Source organism: Symphalangus syndactylus, chromosome 15, assembly GCF_028878055.3.
Source record: "Symphalangus syndactylus isolate Jambi chromosome 15, NHGRI_mSymSyn1-v2.1_pri, whole genome shotgun sequence".
NCBI classification, from domain to species: Eukaryota; Metazoa; Chordata; class Mammalia; order Primates; family Hylobatidae; genus Symphalangus; species Symphalangus syndactylus.
The window spans coordinates 101,961,835-101,979,826 of NC_072437.2; the positions used below are offsets into that span (position 1 = coordinate 101,961,835).

General features: G+C 39.5%; 1 protein-coding gene across 1 annotated transcript; it reads left to right on the plus strand.

Annotated features, from left to right (window-relative positions):
• The first annotated feature begins 11,835 nt into the window (after positions 1-11,835).
• LOC129464177 (ADP-ribosylation factor-like protein 2-binding protein) lies at positions 11,836-12,276 on the plus strand. Its single transcript, XM_055245270.1, has one exon. The coding sequence runs from the start codon at positions 11,836-11,838 to the stop codon at positions 12,274-12,276; it is 441 nt and encodes a 146-aa protein (XP_055101245.1).
• Positions 12,277-17,992: the final 5,716 nt, after the last annotated feature.

A 17,992-nucleotide genomic window follows, 5' to 3' on the forward strand; every position in this document is an offset into this window, starting at 1 on the left:
GAAAGGAGTGGATGGGGTCTCTGAAGACAGTATGTCTCATTCTAAGACATTTGTTAAGTAATCCCTTCTTTATTTCCCATAAGCTTAAATATGACCATGGAGAATTTCTGCATTTGATTACTTAAAACCTGACAGAAAGAAGGGAAAGTAAGAGATAATTTTCACTCCACAGGTAGTTAAATTCTGGAATGAAATTAAACTCAGATATCAAGAGCCTTTATTGTATACAGGCAAAAAGAGATAAAGAGAGAAGAAATAATGTAATTGTTTTTATAAGTAATTTGGTTATTTTAAAAAACCTAAGGTGGTCTTTCAGGCAGAACACAAGTAATCAAGTACTGTACTGATGCAGAATCCTGTGTTAATTCTGGTCTGGTTACAATAAGTAAATGGTTAAAAAGGCAAAGAATACATTATTAAAATAAAGACATGCCTACTTTAAAGGAGCAAATTAACAAAGAAAGGGAGGGAGTGAAGGAGGAAAAAGGAAGGAAGGAGGTAAGAAAGGAAGGAGAGAAGGGAGAGAGGGAGGGAGGAAAGAAAAGAAAATCACAATAGTATGACATTGGGCAAGGGAGACATTAGCTGGGAAAGGAAAGAATAATTGAAAGAGGTATGCTTTTTGAAGAGTTATTAAGGTAAAAAGTTATTAACTGAACAGACATGTGAGATAGGTATTTATCTGAATGAGTAATGACTAAGACTTTCAAAATTGATGAAAAATAGAAATCCCTAGGTTCAGAAAGCACAATAATTCTTAGCTAAGACAAATTGAAGAAATCTCTATGCAGACATTTCATAGGAGAACTGCAGAACACCAAAGAAGACTCTGAATATTTAAATATTCAGAGAGAAAAAAACAAGTTACTTACAAAAAAAAAAAAAAACAGATAGTTTGACAACTGACTTCTCAACAGTAATAATAAGAATCCAAAACACAATAGAATAATATCCTCAAAGTTCTGAAAGAAAAGACTTGCTAATCTAAAACATATAACCAGCTAGATCATCTTTTAAGAATGGGAACGAAACAAAGACATCCTCAGATAACCCAGAAAGTTTTCAGCTTACTCTCACTAAAAACTTCCAAAAGGTATACTTTTAAAAAGAGAATGTGAGGTGCCAGAAGGGATGATATGAGAAATATTTGAATTTTTAAGTTTATTTGTGCTTCTTTTCCAACATGTGTATGCGTATATGAATTAATATAGTATTTGCTATCATTGTTTCATAGTTGGCAGTGTACTGTGCATACTTATCTTCACCTTGTTCATTTACTGTTGCTTACTTAACATTATAGTCTGGGAATATTTTCATAACAGTATAAAAAGCTAATTCACAAGCACTTTTCAAATCTAATTGTGTTACGTTTGCTCTTGTCCCATTGGGCATAGCTGTTACGTGCCCAAGGTCAGAGTCCATGAAGGAAGAGACTATCCTAGTGTGTGGATAAAGGAAGGCATGAACTATTTAAAAGTCATTGCTGTGATATTCCATTACCTCGTGCAACTCAGATCCCATGATCTTTGCTTAGATACCTGGGGTTCTGCAGGATTTGGACCAAGAGTCTCGGCACACAGTTGCCTCTATTGTTTTTTTCTTTGTTCTGTAAGCATAGAAGCAGCCTAGCCATACTGAAAACATTTCATTCTCTTAACACATAAGGCCCTCGCATGGTCATGTTAGAGCCACTGAGGAGATGGACTGTGTCTTACGCTCTTTGAAGCCCTTGAAGAACTGCAGACTGGGTCAGACCTATTGGTAGTAATTTATAATTTTTGGTGAGGATGGCAGAAGGATAAATCACTTAATAATGATGCTAATTAAATAAAAGTGTTTCACCCTTTAAGTATATGAAAGAGCGGTGGATAGATAAGCTAGAACTAGATTCCCTTCCCTTCCTAATTTCATGTTAGCATGGGCAAGAAGAGACAGTTTGCTAGAGATTTCCAAGGCAGAAGTAAATTTGCGGCCATCTTTTTGTGCTCAAAAGGTTGTGTCAGGGAACAAGGTGCTGTGGCAGCTCAGGCACATTGGCTCATCTAGTTGGTGGGGCAGCAGCTGGGCCACCAGTATCCAGCTCCTACTGGATCCTTCTTCAGCTTCTGCAACCTCTGAGCCAGGTGCATGGTTAGCTCCCTGGCAAAGGGCACTGATACCTGCTATGGGACACCCTCACCACCAAGGTTGCAGGTTTGGAAGAGGTGAGAGACCAGTGCACTCTCAATTCCTTCCCTGTGGGCTACAGGTTTCAATTCACATCCATCTTCCTTTTCCAACTACCTGCCCTGTAGATTTCAGGCTCCAGCACCAGGTACAAAAACAATATAGACTCACATAGACTGCCTAGCCAGCTCCCAAAATTATATAAGGTCAATGTATTTGTTATCTATTGTTGCACAACAAATTACTTCAAAACAACATAAACATTTATTATTTCACACAGTTTCTGTAGGTCAGCAATTTGACAGTGGCTTAGCTAAATGATTCTAACTCACAGCCTTTCATGAGGTTGCAATCAAAATGCTAGCAGGGGCCAGGAGTGGTGGCTCAAGCCTGTAATACCAACACTTTGGGAGGCCGAGGCAGGTGGAACACCTGAGGTCAGGAGTTTGAGACCAGCCTGGCCAACATGGCAAAACCCCATCTCTACTAAAAATACAAAAATTAGCCAGGCATGGTGGCACGTGCCTGTAATCCCAGCTACTCAGGAGGCTGAAGCAGGAGAATCACTTGAACCCGGGAGGCAGAGGTTGCAGTGAGCCAAGATCGCACCAATGCACTCTAGCCTGTGCGACAGGGCAAGACTCCATCTCAAGAAAAAAAAAAAAAAGATGCTAACGGGGGTCTGCAAACTTTCTCTATAAAGGTCAGATAGCAAATATTTCACGCTTTGTGGGCCATACAGTCTCTGTTGCAATCAATCACTCCCTTTATAGTTTAAGAGCAGCCACAGGCAATGTGTAAAGAAATGGTCTCGTCCATGCTCCAACAACCTTTCTTTACAAAAACAGCAGACTGATTGGCCAAGAGGGGGTCGTAGTTTGCTGATTCCTGATCTAAAAGTTTAATGGCGGCTGGAGTTAATGTTACTAAAATTTAGTGCAGGCAATTGGCAGAGGTCTGCAGTTCATCTCTCTTGCTTGACTGTCCCCACAGCACGGTGGCTGGCTCCTCCTGCAGTGAGTATATTATCCCTTTGATTACTTCTATTGGTCACACAGACCAAGAGCGCTACATTGTGGTAGGGGTTTACACAGGGTGTAGATACATGGAGGTAGGGATCATTGGGTGAGCTGTCTTGAAGACTGGCTTCCATATTTAATTCCCTAAAATAAATGATATTCCTACTGGTTTTATGTCTCTGATCATATCCTGACTGGTACTGGAGCTATAATAGTAGGCATTTTAATATGCCAAAAAAAACAGTGAATTTGGAAAAATGTTTTATTATATTCCAAGCAAATTCTAAATTAACCTAAATAATATTCATACTAGGCATACCTTGTCAAAAGTTAAAATTTCAAGAATATTTATACATTTCTGCAAATATCCAAATAGGGAGGAGGAAAAACAACTTTCCTTAAAAAGGGGTAAAATCTCTCTCTTTTTTTTTTAAGAGACAGGATCTTGCCCTGTCACCCAGGCTAGAGTGCAGTGGTGCAATCACAGCTCACTCCAGCCTTGACCTCCTATGTTCAAGCAATCCTCCCACCTCAGCCTCCCGAGTAACTGGGACTACAGGCATGCACCATCACACCCAGCTAATTTTTTTCATTTTTTTTTTTTTGGAGAGACAGGGTCTTTCTATGTTGCCCAAGCTGGCCTCGAACTCCTGGGCTCAAGCAATCCTCCTGCCTCAACCTCCCAAAGTGCTCCAATTATAGGCGGGGGCCACCACACTTGGCCTGCTTCCTCAGACTTCTTTATAACACTGAGTTCCTAAAGATAATGAAAAATTCGTAAAGACTTTGAGAGGGGAAACATAATCAAGAATTTCATTCCCAGCCAAAGTGGTGTTCACGTGTGAAGGCAAAGACTGAGAAAGGAAACTACTCATGGATACGTGGCTGACTGAAAGAATTCAAAATAAAGAAGTAAAAAGTAGCAAAAACAAAATAAATTAAGTATAGAAGCTTACATATAAATAACTCCTGTAAATATAATCACAAAACTCAATATAAAAACAAAACCATTGAACATAAGGGAACACAGAGTAAAGAACATGAATAATTACATGTAAGTAACACGGGTCTGCTCCTCTGTTTAACCACAGGAAGGAAGCCTGGGAAGTCAGGGAAGAAAGTAATAGAAGTCAAGGCAGAAATCTGCCTCCTGCACAAGGTAGCATAAAAATTATATGCAAGCGAAGGCCTGAAAGAACAGTCGGAGTTGGCCAGGAGAATGGGGGATATTTTGGTGGCAACAGCAGAAGCCCACTCTGGCTGAGGAAAATAGAAATCAGTTTATGGGAAAAATGTCAGAAGTTCACTGATGCAGTTAAAGGGCAACGAAGGTTAGATTCAGAACGAGACAGACACAGTGACACAGGAGATGCAATAAGCTGTCAGGGCACTGCTTCCGAGATAATGAGCCCTAACCATGTTTCTGCCTGTGCGTTATTCCTTCTGAGATTCAAAGTCCCTGAAGAGAGAGCCAGACTGAACGAGCTCAGGCCTGTTGCTGGCCAGAGGAAGGCAAGACTGTCCCTGATGGCCCCACAGAGACAGCTCACAGTCCGTAGGAGCCACAGGAAGGAAACTGAGATGCTGTTACCCATAGGAGAAGAACGGCTGCTAGGCAACTCCAAAATAGTGAGTGCTCACTCCAGGGGGACTGAGGCTGGGGAGGGCAGCAGAAACCTATCACAAAGAGCCTTTAAGTCATGCTAAGAAATGTGGATGCTTTTCCAAAATGAAAATGGGGCATAAATGAAAGGTTTGGAGCAGGAAAGTAATAGATTCGATTTCCATTTTAGAAAGATGGCTCTGGCAGCAATGTGAAGAGGAAACGGGAAGGGTACTAACTGGAGACTGTTGCAGTAATCCAGGTAGAACAGGATGTGGCCCAACGTATTAACTATGGACTGCAGAGAAACACGTGCAGTCTGTCTAGAGAGAATAAAGCAACATAGAACCAACAGATTTTGGTAACTGAGTTACCAGTCTTATTATGATTAGATTATTCATCATCATCATCATCATAAGCAATAATAACGTAATAACAGTAAACAACAAATAAGAAACAATTTGATAATGGAAAACTGTGTTCCCCCTTCTCCAAATAATTGATGTGCTGTGTGTGATCCATTAATGGGAACTACGTAACCCATCATTTGACTCACAACCAAATTTGCATCTGATTCACATCAGCAGTGTGGACTCTTGTCTTCTGTGATCTTTTTTTCCTTGATCCTGACTTTTTCCATCTGTATCTGTTTTACTGTTACGCTGTGTATGTATCCTTTTTTGGTAATGTGTCCTAAAAAAACTCAAAACTACAAAATAAAAAAACAAAAACTCATCATGCCCGTATCCTCAATCAAAACCACTTTCGTGTCTTCATAATTTGCTAATGGCTCTACCATTTCCCCTATACCGGGAGCTTGGAAACCTCAAGTATCACAACCACTCCCTCTTGCCTGTCCTCCGTTGCCCACATTCAGATCTTCTGTACATGAAAAAGTTTTTGAATCAGTGCCCTACTTTTCATCTTTCCTTGCTTGAAGTGAAATCTCCCTTTTCCTCTTGCTTAAACCTTCCATCAGCTTCCTAACAGTCTCTCCTTGCCCTCTGACTATGCGCCACTGCCAAGTTAAATTCCAATTATATTACTTTTCTGCTTTAAAACTCCGATGATTCACCAATACTAATAAATTAGGCATTGGCCAGTGGCACACGCCTGTAATCCCAGCACTTTGGGAGGCCAAGGTGGGTGGATCACCTGAGGTCAGGAGTTCGAGATCAACCTGGCCAACATGGCAAAACCCCGTCTCTACTAAAAATACAAAACTTAGCCAGGCGTGGTGGTGCACTTCTGTAATCCCAGCTACTCGGGAGGCTGAGGCAGGAGAATCACTTGAACCTAGGAGGCGGAGGTTGCAGTGAGCCGAGATCATGCCACTGCACTGCAGCTGGGGTGAAAAGAGTGAAACTCCGTCTCAACATAAATAAATAAATAAATAAATAAATAAATAAATAAGGCGTAAACCCTTCCTTCTGTATTAAAGATTTTCTCTCAGAAGATTATAATATGAAAAAGCTAGGAACACTTTCAGAATCTGCTAAATTGAGTACACATACCAGGTCTACTTTTCTTCACTTTATACCTTTTTCCAGGTTCCAGGTACATCCCTGGGTGTCTCAGTCCATTTTCTGCTGCTGTAACAGGATATCACAGACTGGGGAAGTTATGAACAAAAGAAGTTTGTTTGGCTCACAATTCTGGAGGCTGAAAACTCCACAATCCAGGGGCCACATCTGGCAAGGGCCTTCTTGCTGCATCGTAACATGGAAACTAGGTGGAAGGGCAAGAGAGTGCATGCGACAGAGGGAGCAAGAGAGTGAATGTGCCTTTATGACTAACCTACTGCTGTGACAATGGCATTAATCCACCCATGAGGGTGAAGCCCCCATGACTTAATCACTTTTTAAAGGCCCCACCCCCTCGACACTGCTGCACTGGGGATGAAGTTTCCAGCACGTACCTTTGGAGGACTTATTCAGTGATGACCCTTGCTTCTCATTCATGGAGGAAGAGGAATGAAGAATCCAAATGGCAGACGTGGGAGCTCTAGCCCATCCTTTTCCCGTCCTCTTATTTTTGGGGGTCGGCCTGCCTGCTTAGCACTGTGAGCCTCTCTTAGCCTTGGTGTAGGCTTAGTGAAGAAGCTCTGCTTCTGGCAGGAAAGAGGGCCAGGGGAGTGCTAGGCTTATACCTGATGGGAAAACCTACCTAGTTCTGGCGTTTGGTGTCAGGAATTCCATTGTTGCCACATACCTGAGTGAATTTAGGAACCAAAACTAGAACACATAAAGATTAAGGCTTCTGGAGGCTGGAGGAATTGATTGGTGTGATATAACCTTCGGGGAAACTATACCAAGCTCGAGCCATGCAGGAATTTTAAACACTGAGTTTTCTGCAGCCAATATTGCACCTTATGCCTGATTTTTGTGGAGACGGCTTTTAGCTGCTTCAGCCTGGACAAGTGAGTTTAAGTCTCAGGCTTCTGAAAGATTCTGACCTAGTGGTTGAATACACAACCAAGAGGCTCTTTCTATATTGCGTGGGCTGCAGGCACTGACCACTTCAGTGGTCTCGGTGGCATTAGCAAAACTAGCCACAAAAGCTTTAGCAAGCAAACTTGGGTTTAAATTGAAAAATAACTTAGCCTGTGGGCAGCTGCAGATGGCCTTGAATAACACAAGCACAAATAGGCCTGTGACTGCAGCCAGGACTGATAGAGGGAATAAATAAATCCGGAGACAGTCTTTAGAGTCCCACTGAGGTTTCGCCTTGAAAGAGGCAGAGTTTCAGTATATTGTTTGGCTTTTACCAGGATTTTCACCCAGGTCTATGAAGAAGTTAGGTTCCACATGGGTCACAGAGCAATAGCATGTGAGATTCTAGCTTTAACTTATTAGTGTTAGGTTCAAATAGGTAGTACACGATCTCACTTGGAGTAGACCCAAATTCTATTCTATATTTAGAGCCAAGGAGGAAACTTTAGAGGAATTAATCTTCGATTCATGTGACTGATAAAGTGTTGAGTCACCACCAACCACGTAAACTCAAGTTGGCCCTGAATTTGTTAATTTCATGAATTCAAACCAAGGCTTTGGATTTCAGACTAAAATTATGCATTCAACCTAAAAGGGAAGTACATTTTGGAAGAATAAATGGGCACCCTCATTGAAAAAATGCTATCTTCTTAGATAACACTAGAGAAATAACTGAAAGAAACTATCACTGTCCCAATAAAAAGACAGATAATTTTTTAAATACGGTCTCTGAGGAACATGATTGCTTAAAATGTCACAGAAAAACTGGAGTCGTATGAAAAACATGTCAGTCTTAATATCAGAACATAAGCAGAGAAAATTGAAAATAAAGAGACAGATTAAGCTAGAGGAAAATTTCCTTAGGAGTAAGGTTGAAATATTAGAGAACATATTAAAGAGAAATTAAACTAAAATGAGATCTCAAAAGCCAATATATATAAAAGGGAAAGCAAGGGGGCCGGGTACGGTGGCTCAGACCTGTAATCCTAGCACTTTGGGAGGCCGAGGCAGGTGGATTGCCTGAGCTCAGAGGTTCGAGACCAGCCTGGGCAACATGGTGAAACCCCATCTCCACTAAAATACAAAATTAGCCAGGCATGGTGGCCGGCGCCTGTAATCCCATCTACTCGGGAGCCTGAGGCAGAGAATTGCTCTGCCTCCCGGGAGGCGGAGGTTGCAGTGAGCTGAGATTGCGCCATTGCACTCCAGCCTGAGTGACAGAGCAAGACTCCATCTCAAAAAAATAAAAATAAATAAATAAAAGGGAAAGGAAAATGCAATAAGGTCTAACTTGTATGAGGGAGGGTGTTAGATGCAGGGAAAGTGTGTAGTTATTACTAGAACAGAAACAGTGATTCCAAAAGTTTTAGAGTTTTTTTTTTTAAAGGAGAGTAAAAACAAGAGTACACTAAAATGATATTCAGGAGGGCTAAGATCCAGGAAACTATTAAATAGTAGATTCTTAAAATTATTACTGGAAAGTCTATAGTAAAAGCAACTGATTTTCTTGCCTTCCTTCCTGCAGCCTGGTAATCCATTCATTTCTAAGAAGCACACCTGATTATGTCAGCCCCTTGCCATAAACTACATATGCACACACACACACACACACACAGACACACGCATGCGCGCGTGCACACACACACACACACACAGCCGATGCATCTTTGCATCTTAGCATGGAAGACAGTCTTTCTGTGACCTAGATTCTACGTACCTCCCTGAATTGTTTCCTGATAAACTCCACCTCTGCATCCTAGATTCCAGTTGTACCAAACTATTTGCAAGTCTTGAGTATTTATAAACTTTATAACTTATTCATTCTGCCTACCATGTCCTTTTATCCTAGTCCACACGGATTTTACAAGACTCAGCTTACACATCCCTTCTCCTAGGAGCCTTTCTACTTTAGAATTACCAGTGAATACAGAGCACTTAACAATGTTTTATTTTTCTTATATATTTATCGACTCTTTTTCAACCCTAAGCCAGTGGTTCTCAAAAGAGGTGATATAGCTCCCAGGAGACATTTTAAAAATGTAAGGGGCATTTTTAGTTGTAATGAGTTTAGGGGTTGGGAGAACACAACAGATATTCAATGGACAAGCCAGGAAGCTAGACACCTTGCAATATCCATACAGTTCAGTACAAAAAAGAACTATATGCATCATGTTCAACTTTGGAATGTTCCACACGCCTTTCTTTAGGTGAAAAACTTGTTTATAATTATGAGTTAAGACTCAAGCTCTGGGCCAGGTGCAGTGGCTCACACCTGTAATCCCAGCACTTTGGGAGGCTGAGGCGGGCAGATCACCTGAGGTCAGGAGTTCAAGACCAGACTGGCCAACATGATGAAACCCCATCTCTACTAAAAATACAAAAAAAAAAAACAATTAGCCAGGCGTGGTGGCGCATGCCTGTAATCCCAGTTACTCAGGAGGCTGAGGCAGGAGAATTGCTTGAACCCAGGAGACAGAGGTTGCAGTGAGCCGAGATCGCACCACTGCAGTCCAGCCTGGGCAACAAGAACGAAGACTCTGTCTCAAAAAAAAAAAGATACATATTCTGTTTTATATAAAATCAAAAGTATTTTTGCATGGTGTTATATATTGAATTTCACAGGAATATAACTACCATAAACTGAGGAAAGAATGTACTTGGTTTATGTTCAGAACTTTATCAAGAGTTGTTTCCCATTTCAGAAATCACATCACTATGGGCACCACTGAGGGTGGTATTTGAGTCACCAACACAACACTCCTGTATCCATCTGCATTTGTCGATGAGGCATTCATGGTGACTGTAAGTAGATGTACAAATCTTCTCATTTAGCTCTTATTTCAAAATGTCAAATATAAATTTTAAATGTGGGCAAATATTCAGTCAAATATATTAAATTGGGTTTTACAGCTTTTATGCACAAATGAACAGTCACCAATATGTCTATTCCGCCAACACATTTTTTTCTAATTAAGCCAACGAACCCATCTAGAGTAAGTGAACATTTTACAAAGGAACATGTTGATCACATTGGCAAAGATATGTACATATATATATATATATATTTCTGATATTTAAGGAAAACTGAAAATTGCTATACTGTCACTGGAATGTTCAAGAATGTTCTCTGCAAAAGGAGGTGAGTCTCATTGGTTCTTACAGAACAACATAAAAGATCATGCAATATGGTACATCATACAATATTCTAAGAAAATTAGTTTTATAAGCTATATAAGAGATTAGTACAAAGAGGATAAAAAGAAATCCAAACCAAATAATTTCTCTAACCCATTTAATACTGCTTTAAGAAGATGGTAAAAGATATTGAAATCAATTGCATAATGCAAATAACCTTGATTATGAGTGGGCAAAAGCAACCTGAATAATCATAAGACTTTAATATTTGCATCTATAAAGTGTGCAAGGACAGAAAAATTATGTAGAAAAGATTATTTTCAAAATTACTAACAATGAATACAAAAAATTTGTCAATATTTGAAACCCTAAAGTTAATTAAAGGGAAAAAAATTTCCTTTTCCAACATCATTGCTTATTTAACAGATGGAGCACCAATAATGTAAGTTTAGAGCCAACTTTAAAAAGAGATACCGGGTGTTTTAACAAGTCATTTTATTATTCATCAACAACTTAATTACCAAGTCTCAGAGAACAAGAGAATCATCAATGAATGTTTAAAAATAATCCCTTCACTGACAGATTATTCATAATCTTTCAAATGTCATTTAAGTGTTTGAATGTCATGTCCAAATAAGATGGTTCACCAAGCAAATATTTTAAAAAGGTTTGGCTCATATTATGGACCTTTATGGATCTTTAACATGATCAATAAAAATATATATATAATTGGAAACACTGCAAATTGATGAGGTATAGCCTTCAAGCATATTTGAAAAGGTCATTATTCAAATTATAATTTTTAATTTACATTTTATATATTAATATATTTATTTTCAAATATACAGAAAAGTTGAAAGACTAGGACATGCTTGTCCAACTCATAGCACATGGGCCACATGTGGACCAGGACAGCTTTGAATGCGGCCCAACCCGAATTCATAAACTTTCTTAAAATATTATAAGTTTTTTTGTGATTTTCTTTTTAACTCATCTGCTATAGTTAGTGTTAGTGTATTTTATGTGTGGCCCAAGACAGTTCTTCTTCCAATGTGGCCCAGGGAAGCCAAAACATTGGACACTCTTGGATTAGAGCAAGGAACACCCATATGCCTGCCACCTACATTCGGCAATTGCAAGTATTTTGCTGTAATTGCTTCCTATATGTTTGTATATTTGACTAAAACCTTTCAAAGTAAAATACAGTGACCATGCTATTTCACCTCTGAGTTCTTAATCATGAATCTCCTAAATATAAGGATATTCTCTTGCATAACCACAATGTTATTACTATACCTTAAAAAATTCAGGAGTGGGCCGCAGCCTGGGCAATAAGTCTTCCCCCAGCAGACCTCTGTGCCCTAGAAACCGTAGGGACCCAATGGGTCAGCTCACTTGGGTGGATGCAGTGGCACCAACCATGGGCACTTTAGAAGAAGGCTTCATTGTGCCCTTCTCCTCTGACTCTGATGCACATTTTGATGCTGTGGTTGGACATTTAGAGGACGTTATCACGGATGAAGATTTCCAGTTATTACAGAGAAATTTCATCAACAACTGCTACCAGGAGTTTGAGGACACCGAAGGGAATAAACTCACCTACACACCTATTTTTAATGAATATATTTCTTTGGCAGAAAAGTATATAGAAGAACAGTTGCTGGAGCGAATTCTTGGCTTTACCATGGCAACTTTCACAACGTTACAGCACCACAGAGATGAAGTGGTTGGTGACATACTCCAAACGCTGCTCACATTTACAGATTTTCTGGCTTTTAAAGAAATGTTTCTGGACTGCAAAGCAGAGAAAGAAGGCCAGAGACTGGACTTAAGCCATGGTTTAGTGGAGACTTCATTGTGAAAATCATCTTCTATGACAGCTTCTCAGAACAATCTGCAGCACTAGGACCTACCTCCAGACAATGAACGGTATCATTCTCATCTTCGCGGGCTCAGTAGTTCAATAGGCTCGGCTCATGATGACAGGAGAACGTATCCTGGAAAAATTCATTCTGTTCTGCAACTCTTCATTCGCATTAAATATTGATGGGGTAAAAGCCAAAATGATCTAACCCTCCTGGACCTGTTTATCCTGAAACATCTTGTTGGGTTTTTGTGTTTTTGTTTTTGTTTTGAGACAGGGTCTCGCTCTGTCACCCAGGCTGTACTGCAGTGGCCCAATCTCGGCTCACTGCGGCTTCCACCACCCTGGTTCAAATGATTCTCCTGTCTCAGCCTCCCAAGTAGCTGGAATTATAGGCACCCACCACCACTCCCAGCTAATTTTTTTGTATTTTTAGTAGAGATGGGGTTTCACCATGTTGGCCAGGCTGGTTTTGAACTCGTGACCTCAGCCTCCCAAAGTGCTAGGATTACAGGCGTGAGCCACCATGCCCGCCCCTCCCCCGGCCGAATCACCTTCTTGTATTCATTAACCCTAATATTCCTCCCCTCCCCAAGTAGGTACCTCTCTCAGGTGCTTCTGACTCATGCAGCTTGTGGGCAAGCCCATGTCAAGCATTCCATCCTGTGGGGGGCCTTTCCTCACCCCAGCATTCATGTTTGTGTATCAAAACCCACCATCATGAACTCTCTTTATCCCAGCAGGGTTTGCAGAAATTTTTTGTGCACTTGCATCTCATTTTTGACATGGGTTAGAGTTTCAGTTCTTCAGCCTCGATGAGGTTTTTTATATTTATCTGGGGTGTTACTCCAGCCAGCTGTCCATCTTGAGATTTTTGAATCTCCTGTGATCACAGCTTGTCCTGGCTGGAGGAATCAACTGAAAGAGATGTTCTTTATCTAAAAGCTACATGTGAAAACTCCTGGTCTTACATTTGAAGTCCTTGTGTGACTATGTCTTCTGCTGGTCCTGATGTAGTCCCACTATTTTCAGAAGTCTCTTTGAAGCGTTATTTTTGGAAAATACTTGTATAGATGAATTCTCAGGCTAACCTGGTAGTCTGAGTATCCTTGCAGTAAGGGAAATCAAAACTTAAGCAGGGAAGGGGGTGGGGTATGACCTTATAAGGGGATAATGCAACTTAGGCAATATCCAGAAAGATTGTAACCCCATAGTACTCGACCAATGAGGAACTTGGGGAGGGACTTGCATGCTAGGAGATAAATTACCTGCTGTGACTGCCCTGGGTGTGCCTGCCTATCAGACACCTGATCTTGCAAGACCGCCATTAAAAGTATCATTTCCACTGGATATGATTTTGGAACTTCCATGATTGCCCACTTAAAGATCAAAGTATTATATACCGGGTGCTTTTTAGTGAATGTTACGAAGGCAAAAATGCTTTCTACATTGGCATTCATTCCTATTTTACTGGGCACCTATGAATGCATGCTGTGTACTAGAAATACACTAAAAGGTATCCGTTCTTATAGCATGTTTGTGTGTTTGCATGTTTGCTGAAAATCTTTTCTGTATAAACAAGTTTGCTGGGTTCTCAGGGTTAGGTAGGGACTTTGCCATTTCTTACTGTCAAAATCTCTCCTACGGAGATGGTGTTCCACTGCCAGTCTAGCTCAGCATGAGTAGGAAATAGTAAACACCCTTACCAGTCATCTGTCTGCTTTGGTTTAGTGCAACGTGTGGTAGAATATTACTTAGCAGAAAACATGTATGTCATCTCCGGAAAGAAGAAAAATCACAGCAGTTCAAGTCTCAATGTGTACCTTTGATTTTTTTAAATTAAAAATAAGAATCTGTACTGACTTTTCACTTGGCTATCTTACTTTTAAAGGACAAGCTACAAGTGATGTGTTTTTCTGTACTGATGCATCACTTATCAAATGCTTTTGTACCATGAGTAAAAAAAAATTCAGAATCATTATTTAATGTCATCTAATACTCAGTTCATTTTCAAATGTCTCCAACTGTCCCCAAAACACCTTTTGACAATAACAAAAATCAATTGCATTTGTGCATCATGACTCTATTTTAAGCTAGAAAATTTCTTGACCCTATTCTTTAATATAATTTTTATAAAATTGACCTTTTTTTACTAAGCCAGTTGTCCTTTCGAATTTCCACATTCTGAATTTTTCTGACTGTCTCTTCATGGTGCCATTTAACTTATTCCTCCCTCTTATCCCTATAAATATGAAATGAGCTCTATAGACTTCATTAGATTCACATCAAACATTTTTGGCAAGAATCATATGTAATGCTTATACTTCATATTTCCTCACATCAGTAGGTAGCAGATGTCAGGTTTCCTCCTATAACTAATGCCAAGGAGGGCACAGTCCTATCTCTCCACTGCAAAGGTAGAGCTACAGCGCAAATGAGGTCCTTCTTACATTTTAAGGAAAGGAGCTCAATCTCATTATAGTATAGGGAATTATCCTGATTTAATCAATAAACATAATATTTTTAAAATAAGCTTGCCAGATTAGTCTTTTCAGGCTACTAACAGAATACCACAGACTGAGTGACTCATAAAAAAAACAAATATTTATTTCTCACCATTCTAGAGAGTGGGAAGTCCAAGATCAAGGTGCCAGTAGATTCTGTGTCTGGTGAGGGCCCTATTCTGGATTCACAGATAGTCGCCTTTTTGCTGTGTCCTCTCATGGCAGAAGGGGCGAAGAATCTCCCTGGAGTCTCTTTTATAAGGGCACTAATCACATTCATGAGGGATCTGCCCTCATAGTCTAATCGCCCCCAAAGGACCCACCTCCTAATACCGTCACCAGGGGTGTTAAGATTTTAACATTTAAATTTTAAGGGCACATAACAATTCAATGCATTGCACTTGCTCAATGATAATTTTTATAGTTTTCAGCTTTGCCGCATAATCTAACATAAGGGTAGGTTAAAAGATACTGACTCAGAAATATATTGCTCTCATTTGGATTCTGTGATGATTAGGTTTAAAGATCCATTAACATTTTACAATATCAGATTGGGTGGTTTCAAACAGATGTGGAATATCTTTGCCAGCATTTTCAAGAAAAGTTAATTGATTTCAGTATGGTGCCTTTCATATTAAAAAAAATGTAATTGGACTTTGAGGACAACGTATGATTTAATCTGTCATAATAAAAAGATCTCGGATCCAGCTAAGACTTTCTCACCCACTTGTTTGAAAATAATCTAAATTATGGCAGCATTCCTCCCATCCAAGTACTAACCAGGCCTGACCCTGCTTAGTTTTTGAGATCAGATGAGATCAGGTGGGTTCAGGGTGGTATGGCCAAATGGCAACATTCCTACTACACATATAGCTGAGGATGGTTTCAAAATGCTTGCCGCGAATGTCATGAAAATCAATTGCAAACTGGTGACAGGAGATTTTAAGCTAACTTTAATAGACTCTGTACAAAATATTGAACCATAGACCTAGGAAACAGACATGTCATTGAATTTTAATACAAGATATTGTTTTCAAATATTTCATATTATTAGCATGTATTTGTTTAAGTTGAAAGTACTATGATAAGATATATATGTTATGATAATTACATTTTGAAACTGTTGTTATTAGTCTGTTCTCACGCTACTAATAAAGACATACCCGAGACTGGGTAATTTATAAAGGAAAGAGGTTTAATGGACTCACAATTCCACGTGGCTGGGGAGGCCTCACAATCATGGCCGAAGGTGAAAGCCACGTCTTACATGGCGGCATGCAAGAGAGAATGAGAGCCAAATGAAAGGGGAAACCCCTTATAAAATCATCAGATCTCATGAGACTTATTCACCACCAAGAGAACAAGGGGGAAACCAAGAGAACATGGGGGAAACCATCCCTGTAATTCAACTATCTCCCACTGTGTCCCTCCCATAACACGTGGGAATTATGGGAGCTACAATTCAAGATAAGATTTGGGTTGGGACACAGCCAAACCATATCATCAGTATATTTATTTTTTGGCTACTTGTTTTTTTCTCTACCATTTGGAGTTCCCAGAGCACAATCTCTTAAAGCCTCTTGTCTGATGGTTTGTTTTTCCAGTCTACTCTATTCACCATTGCTTATCAGAGAATGGTCACACATGTATTTTTAAGCTCTAGAGACTGGTCGTATAACTAAATAAATCATGGGATTTTAAGACATTATGTGAGATACTGTTATCCATACCATGTGTCACAATATAATTATTTTATCCTTCATTTTTAAATAATGCCCAACTCATTTTCTCCCTTCAATGCCCATAATTTGTCTTGGATGTTTTCCCCACTTCAGTTAAAGGTTTTCATCTTGTTCTCTTATCATATACAAACTAGTGTGGTTTGTTTTAGTTTCTCCTAAACTATTTCTATTCTGGTGTTTACATATGCCTCTGTTCTTTCCTTTTCCTGTACCTCGTATTTTAAAATGACCTGTATTTCTTATTTATTTTATCAGATGAGTGCATTTGACTACATCATTATAGTTCTGCCTAATTGTGCCTGGAAATTAAAACGTTAGATACACATATTATTAGATTATAAATTACTTTCTTCTTTATGTCTCCTTTATATTACATTTAGGACAGTGTGGAATATTTTCAGTTGTGATAAAAATAAACATCCCCAAATCTACCATACTGACCATTTTAAAATATACAGCTCTACAGTGCTAAGTATATTTACACTGTTGTGCAACCCATCTCCAGAACTTTTCATCTAGTGAAACTGCAACTCTATACCCCTGAAACAACTCTCTATTTTTCCCTCCTCTCAGCCCCTGAGGATAATGTTGATTTTTAAATTCTCTGCATAAGCATGTCATTTTAAATGCGAATTTTATTTTGAGATTGCGAAAGAAATTTTACAAAATATTTGTTTAAAAAAATGAGAGACCTTTGGGTCTAACAGAGTCAAGAACCACCACTGTAAGCTCCTTGAAGGAAGAGTGCTTTATTTACCTTTGTATTTCCAGGGCCTACCACGGCGTAAATAATAGAAGCTCAATGAATACATATTGAAAGAATGAGTGCTTGGAAAGCTAAGCGAAGCCAGACATAGTGGCTCATACCTACAATCCCAGTTCTTTGGGAGGCCAAGGTAAGAGGATTACTTGAGGCCAGGAGTTCAAGACCAGCCTGGGCAAAATGGCAAAACCCCATCTCTACAAAATAAATAAATAAATTAATTAATTAATTTAATATGCTGGATGTGGTGGCACTGACATGTAGTCCTGGCTACAAGGGAAGCTGAGGCAGGAAGATCACTTGAGGCCAGGAGTTTGAAGCTGCAGTGAGCTATGATTGCACCACTGCATCCAGCCTGGGTGACAGAGCAAGACCCTATCAATAAAAAAAAAAAAGAAGAAAGAAAAGAAAGAGAAGAAAGAAAGAAAGAAAGAAGGAAAGAAAGAAAGAAGAAAAGAAAAGAGAGAGAGGAAGGAAGGAAAATAAAGGAAAGAAAGGAGAAAACGAAAAGTTAAGCAAGAGAAACCACTATCACTCACAAAAGATCACATGTTGTATGATATCAGTTAATGAAATGCCCAGGATAGGCAAATCTATCAAGACAGAGACAGAAAGTAGATTTGAGGTTGCCTCGGGATGGGAAAGGAAAAGAGTTGGGAGGAAGAATGGGAATGACTGCTGATAGGTACAGGGTTTTTTTCTGA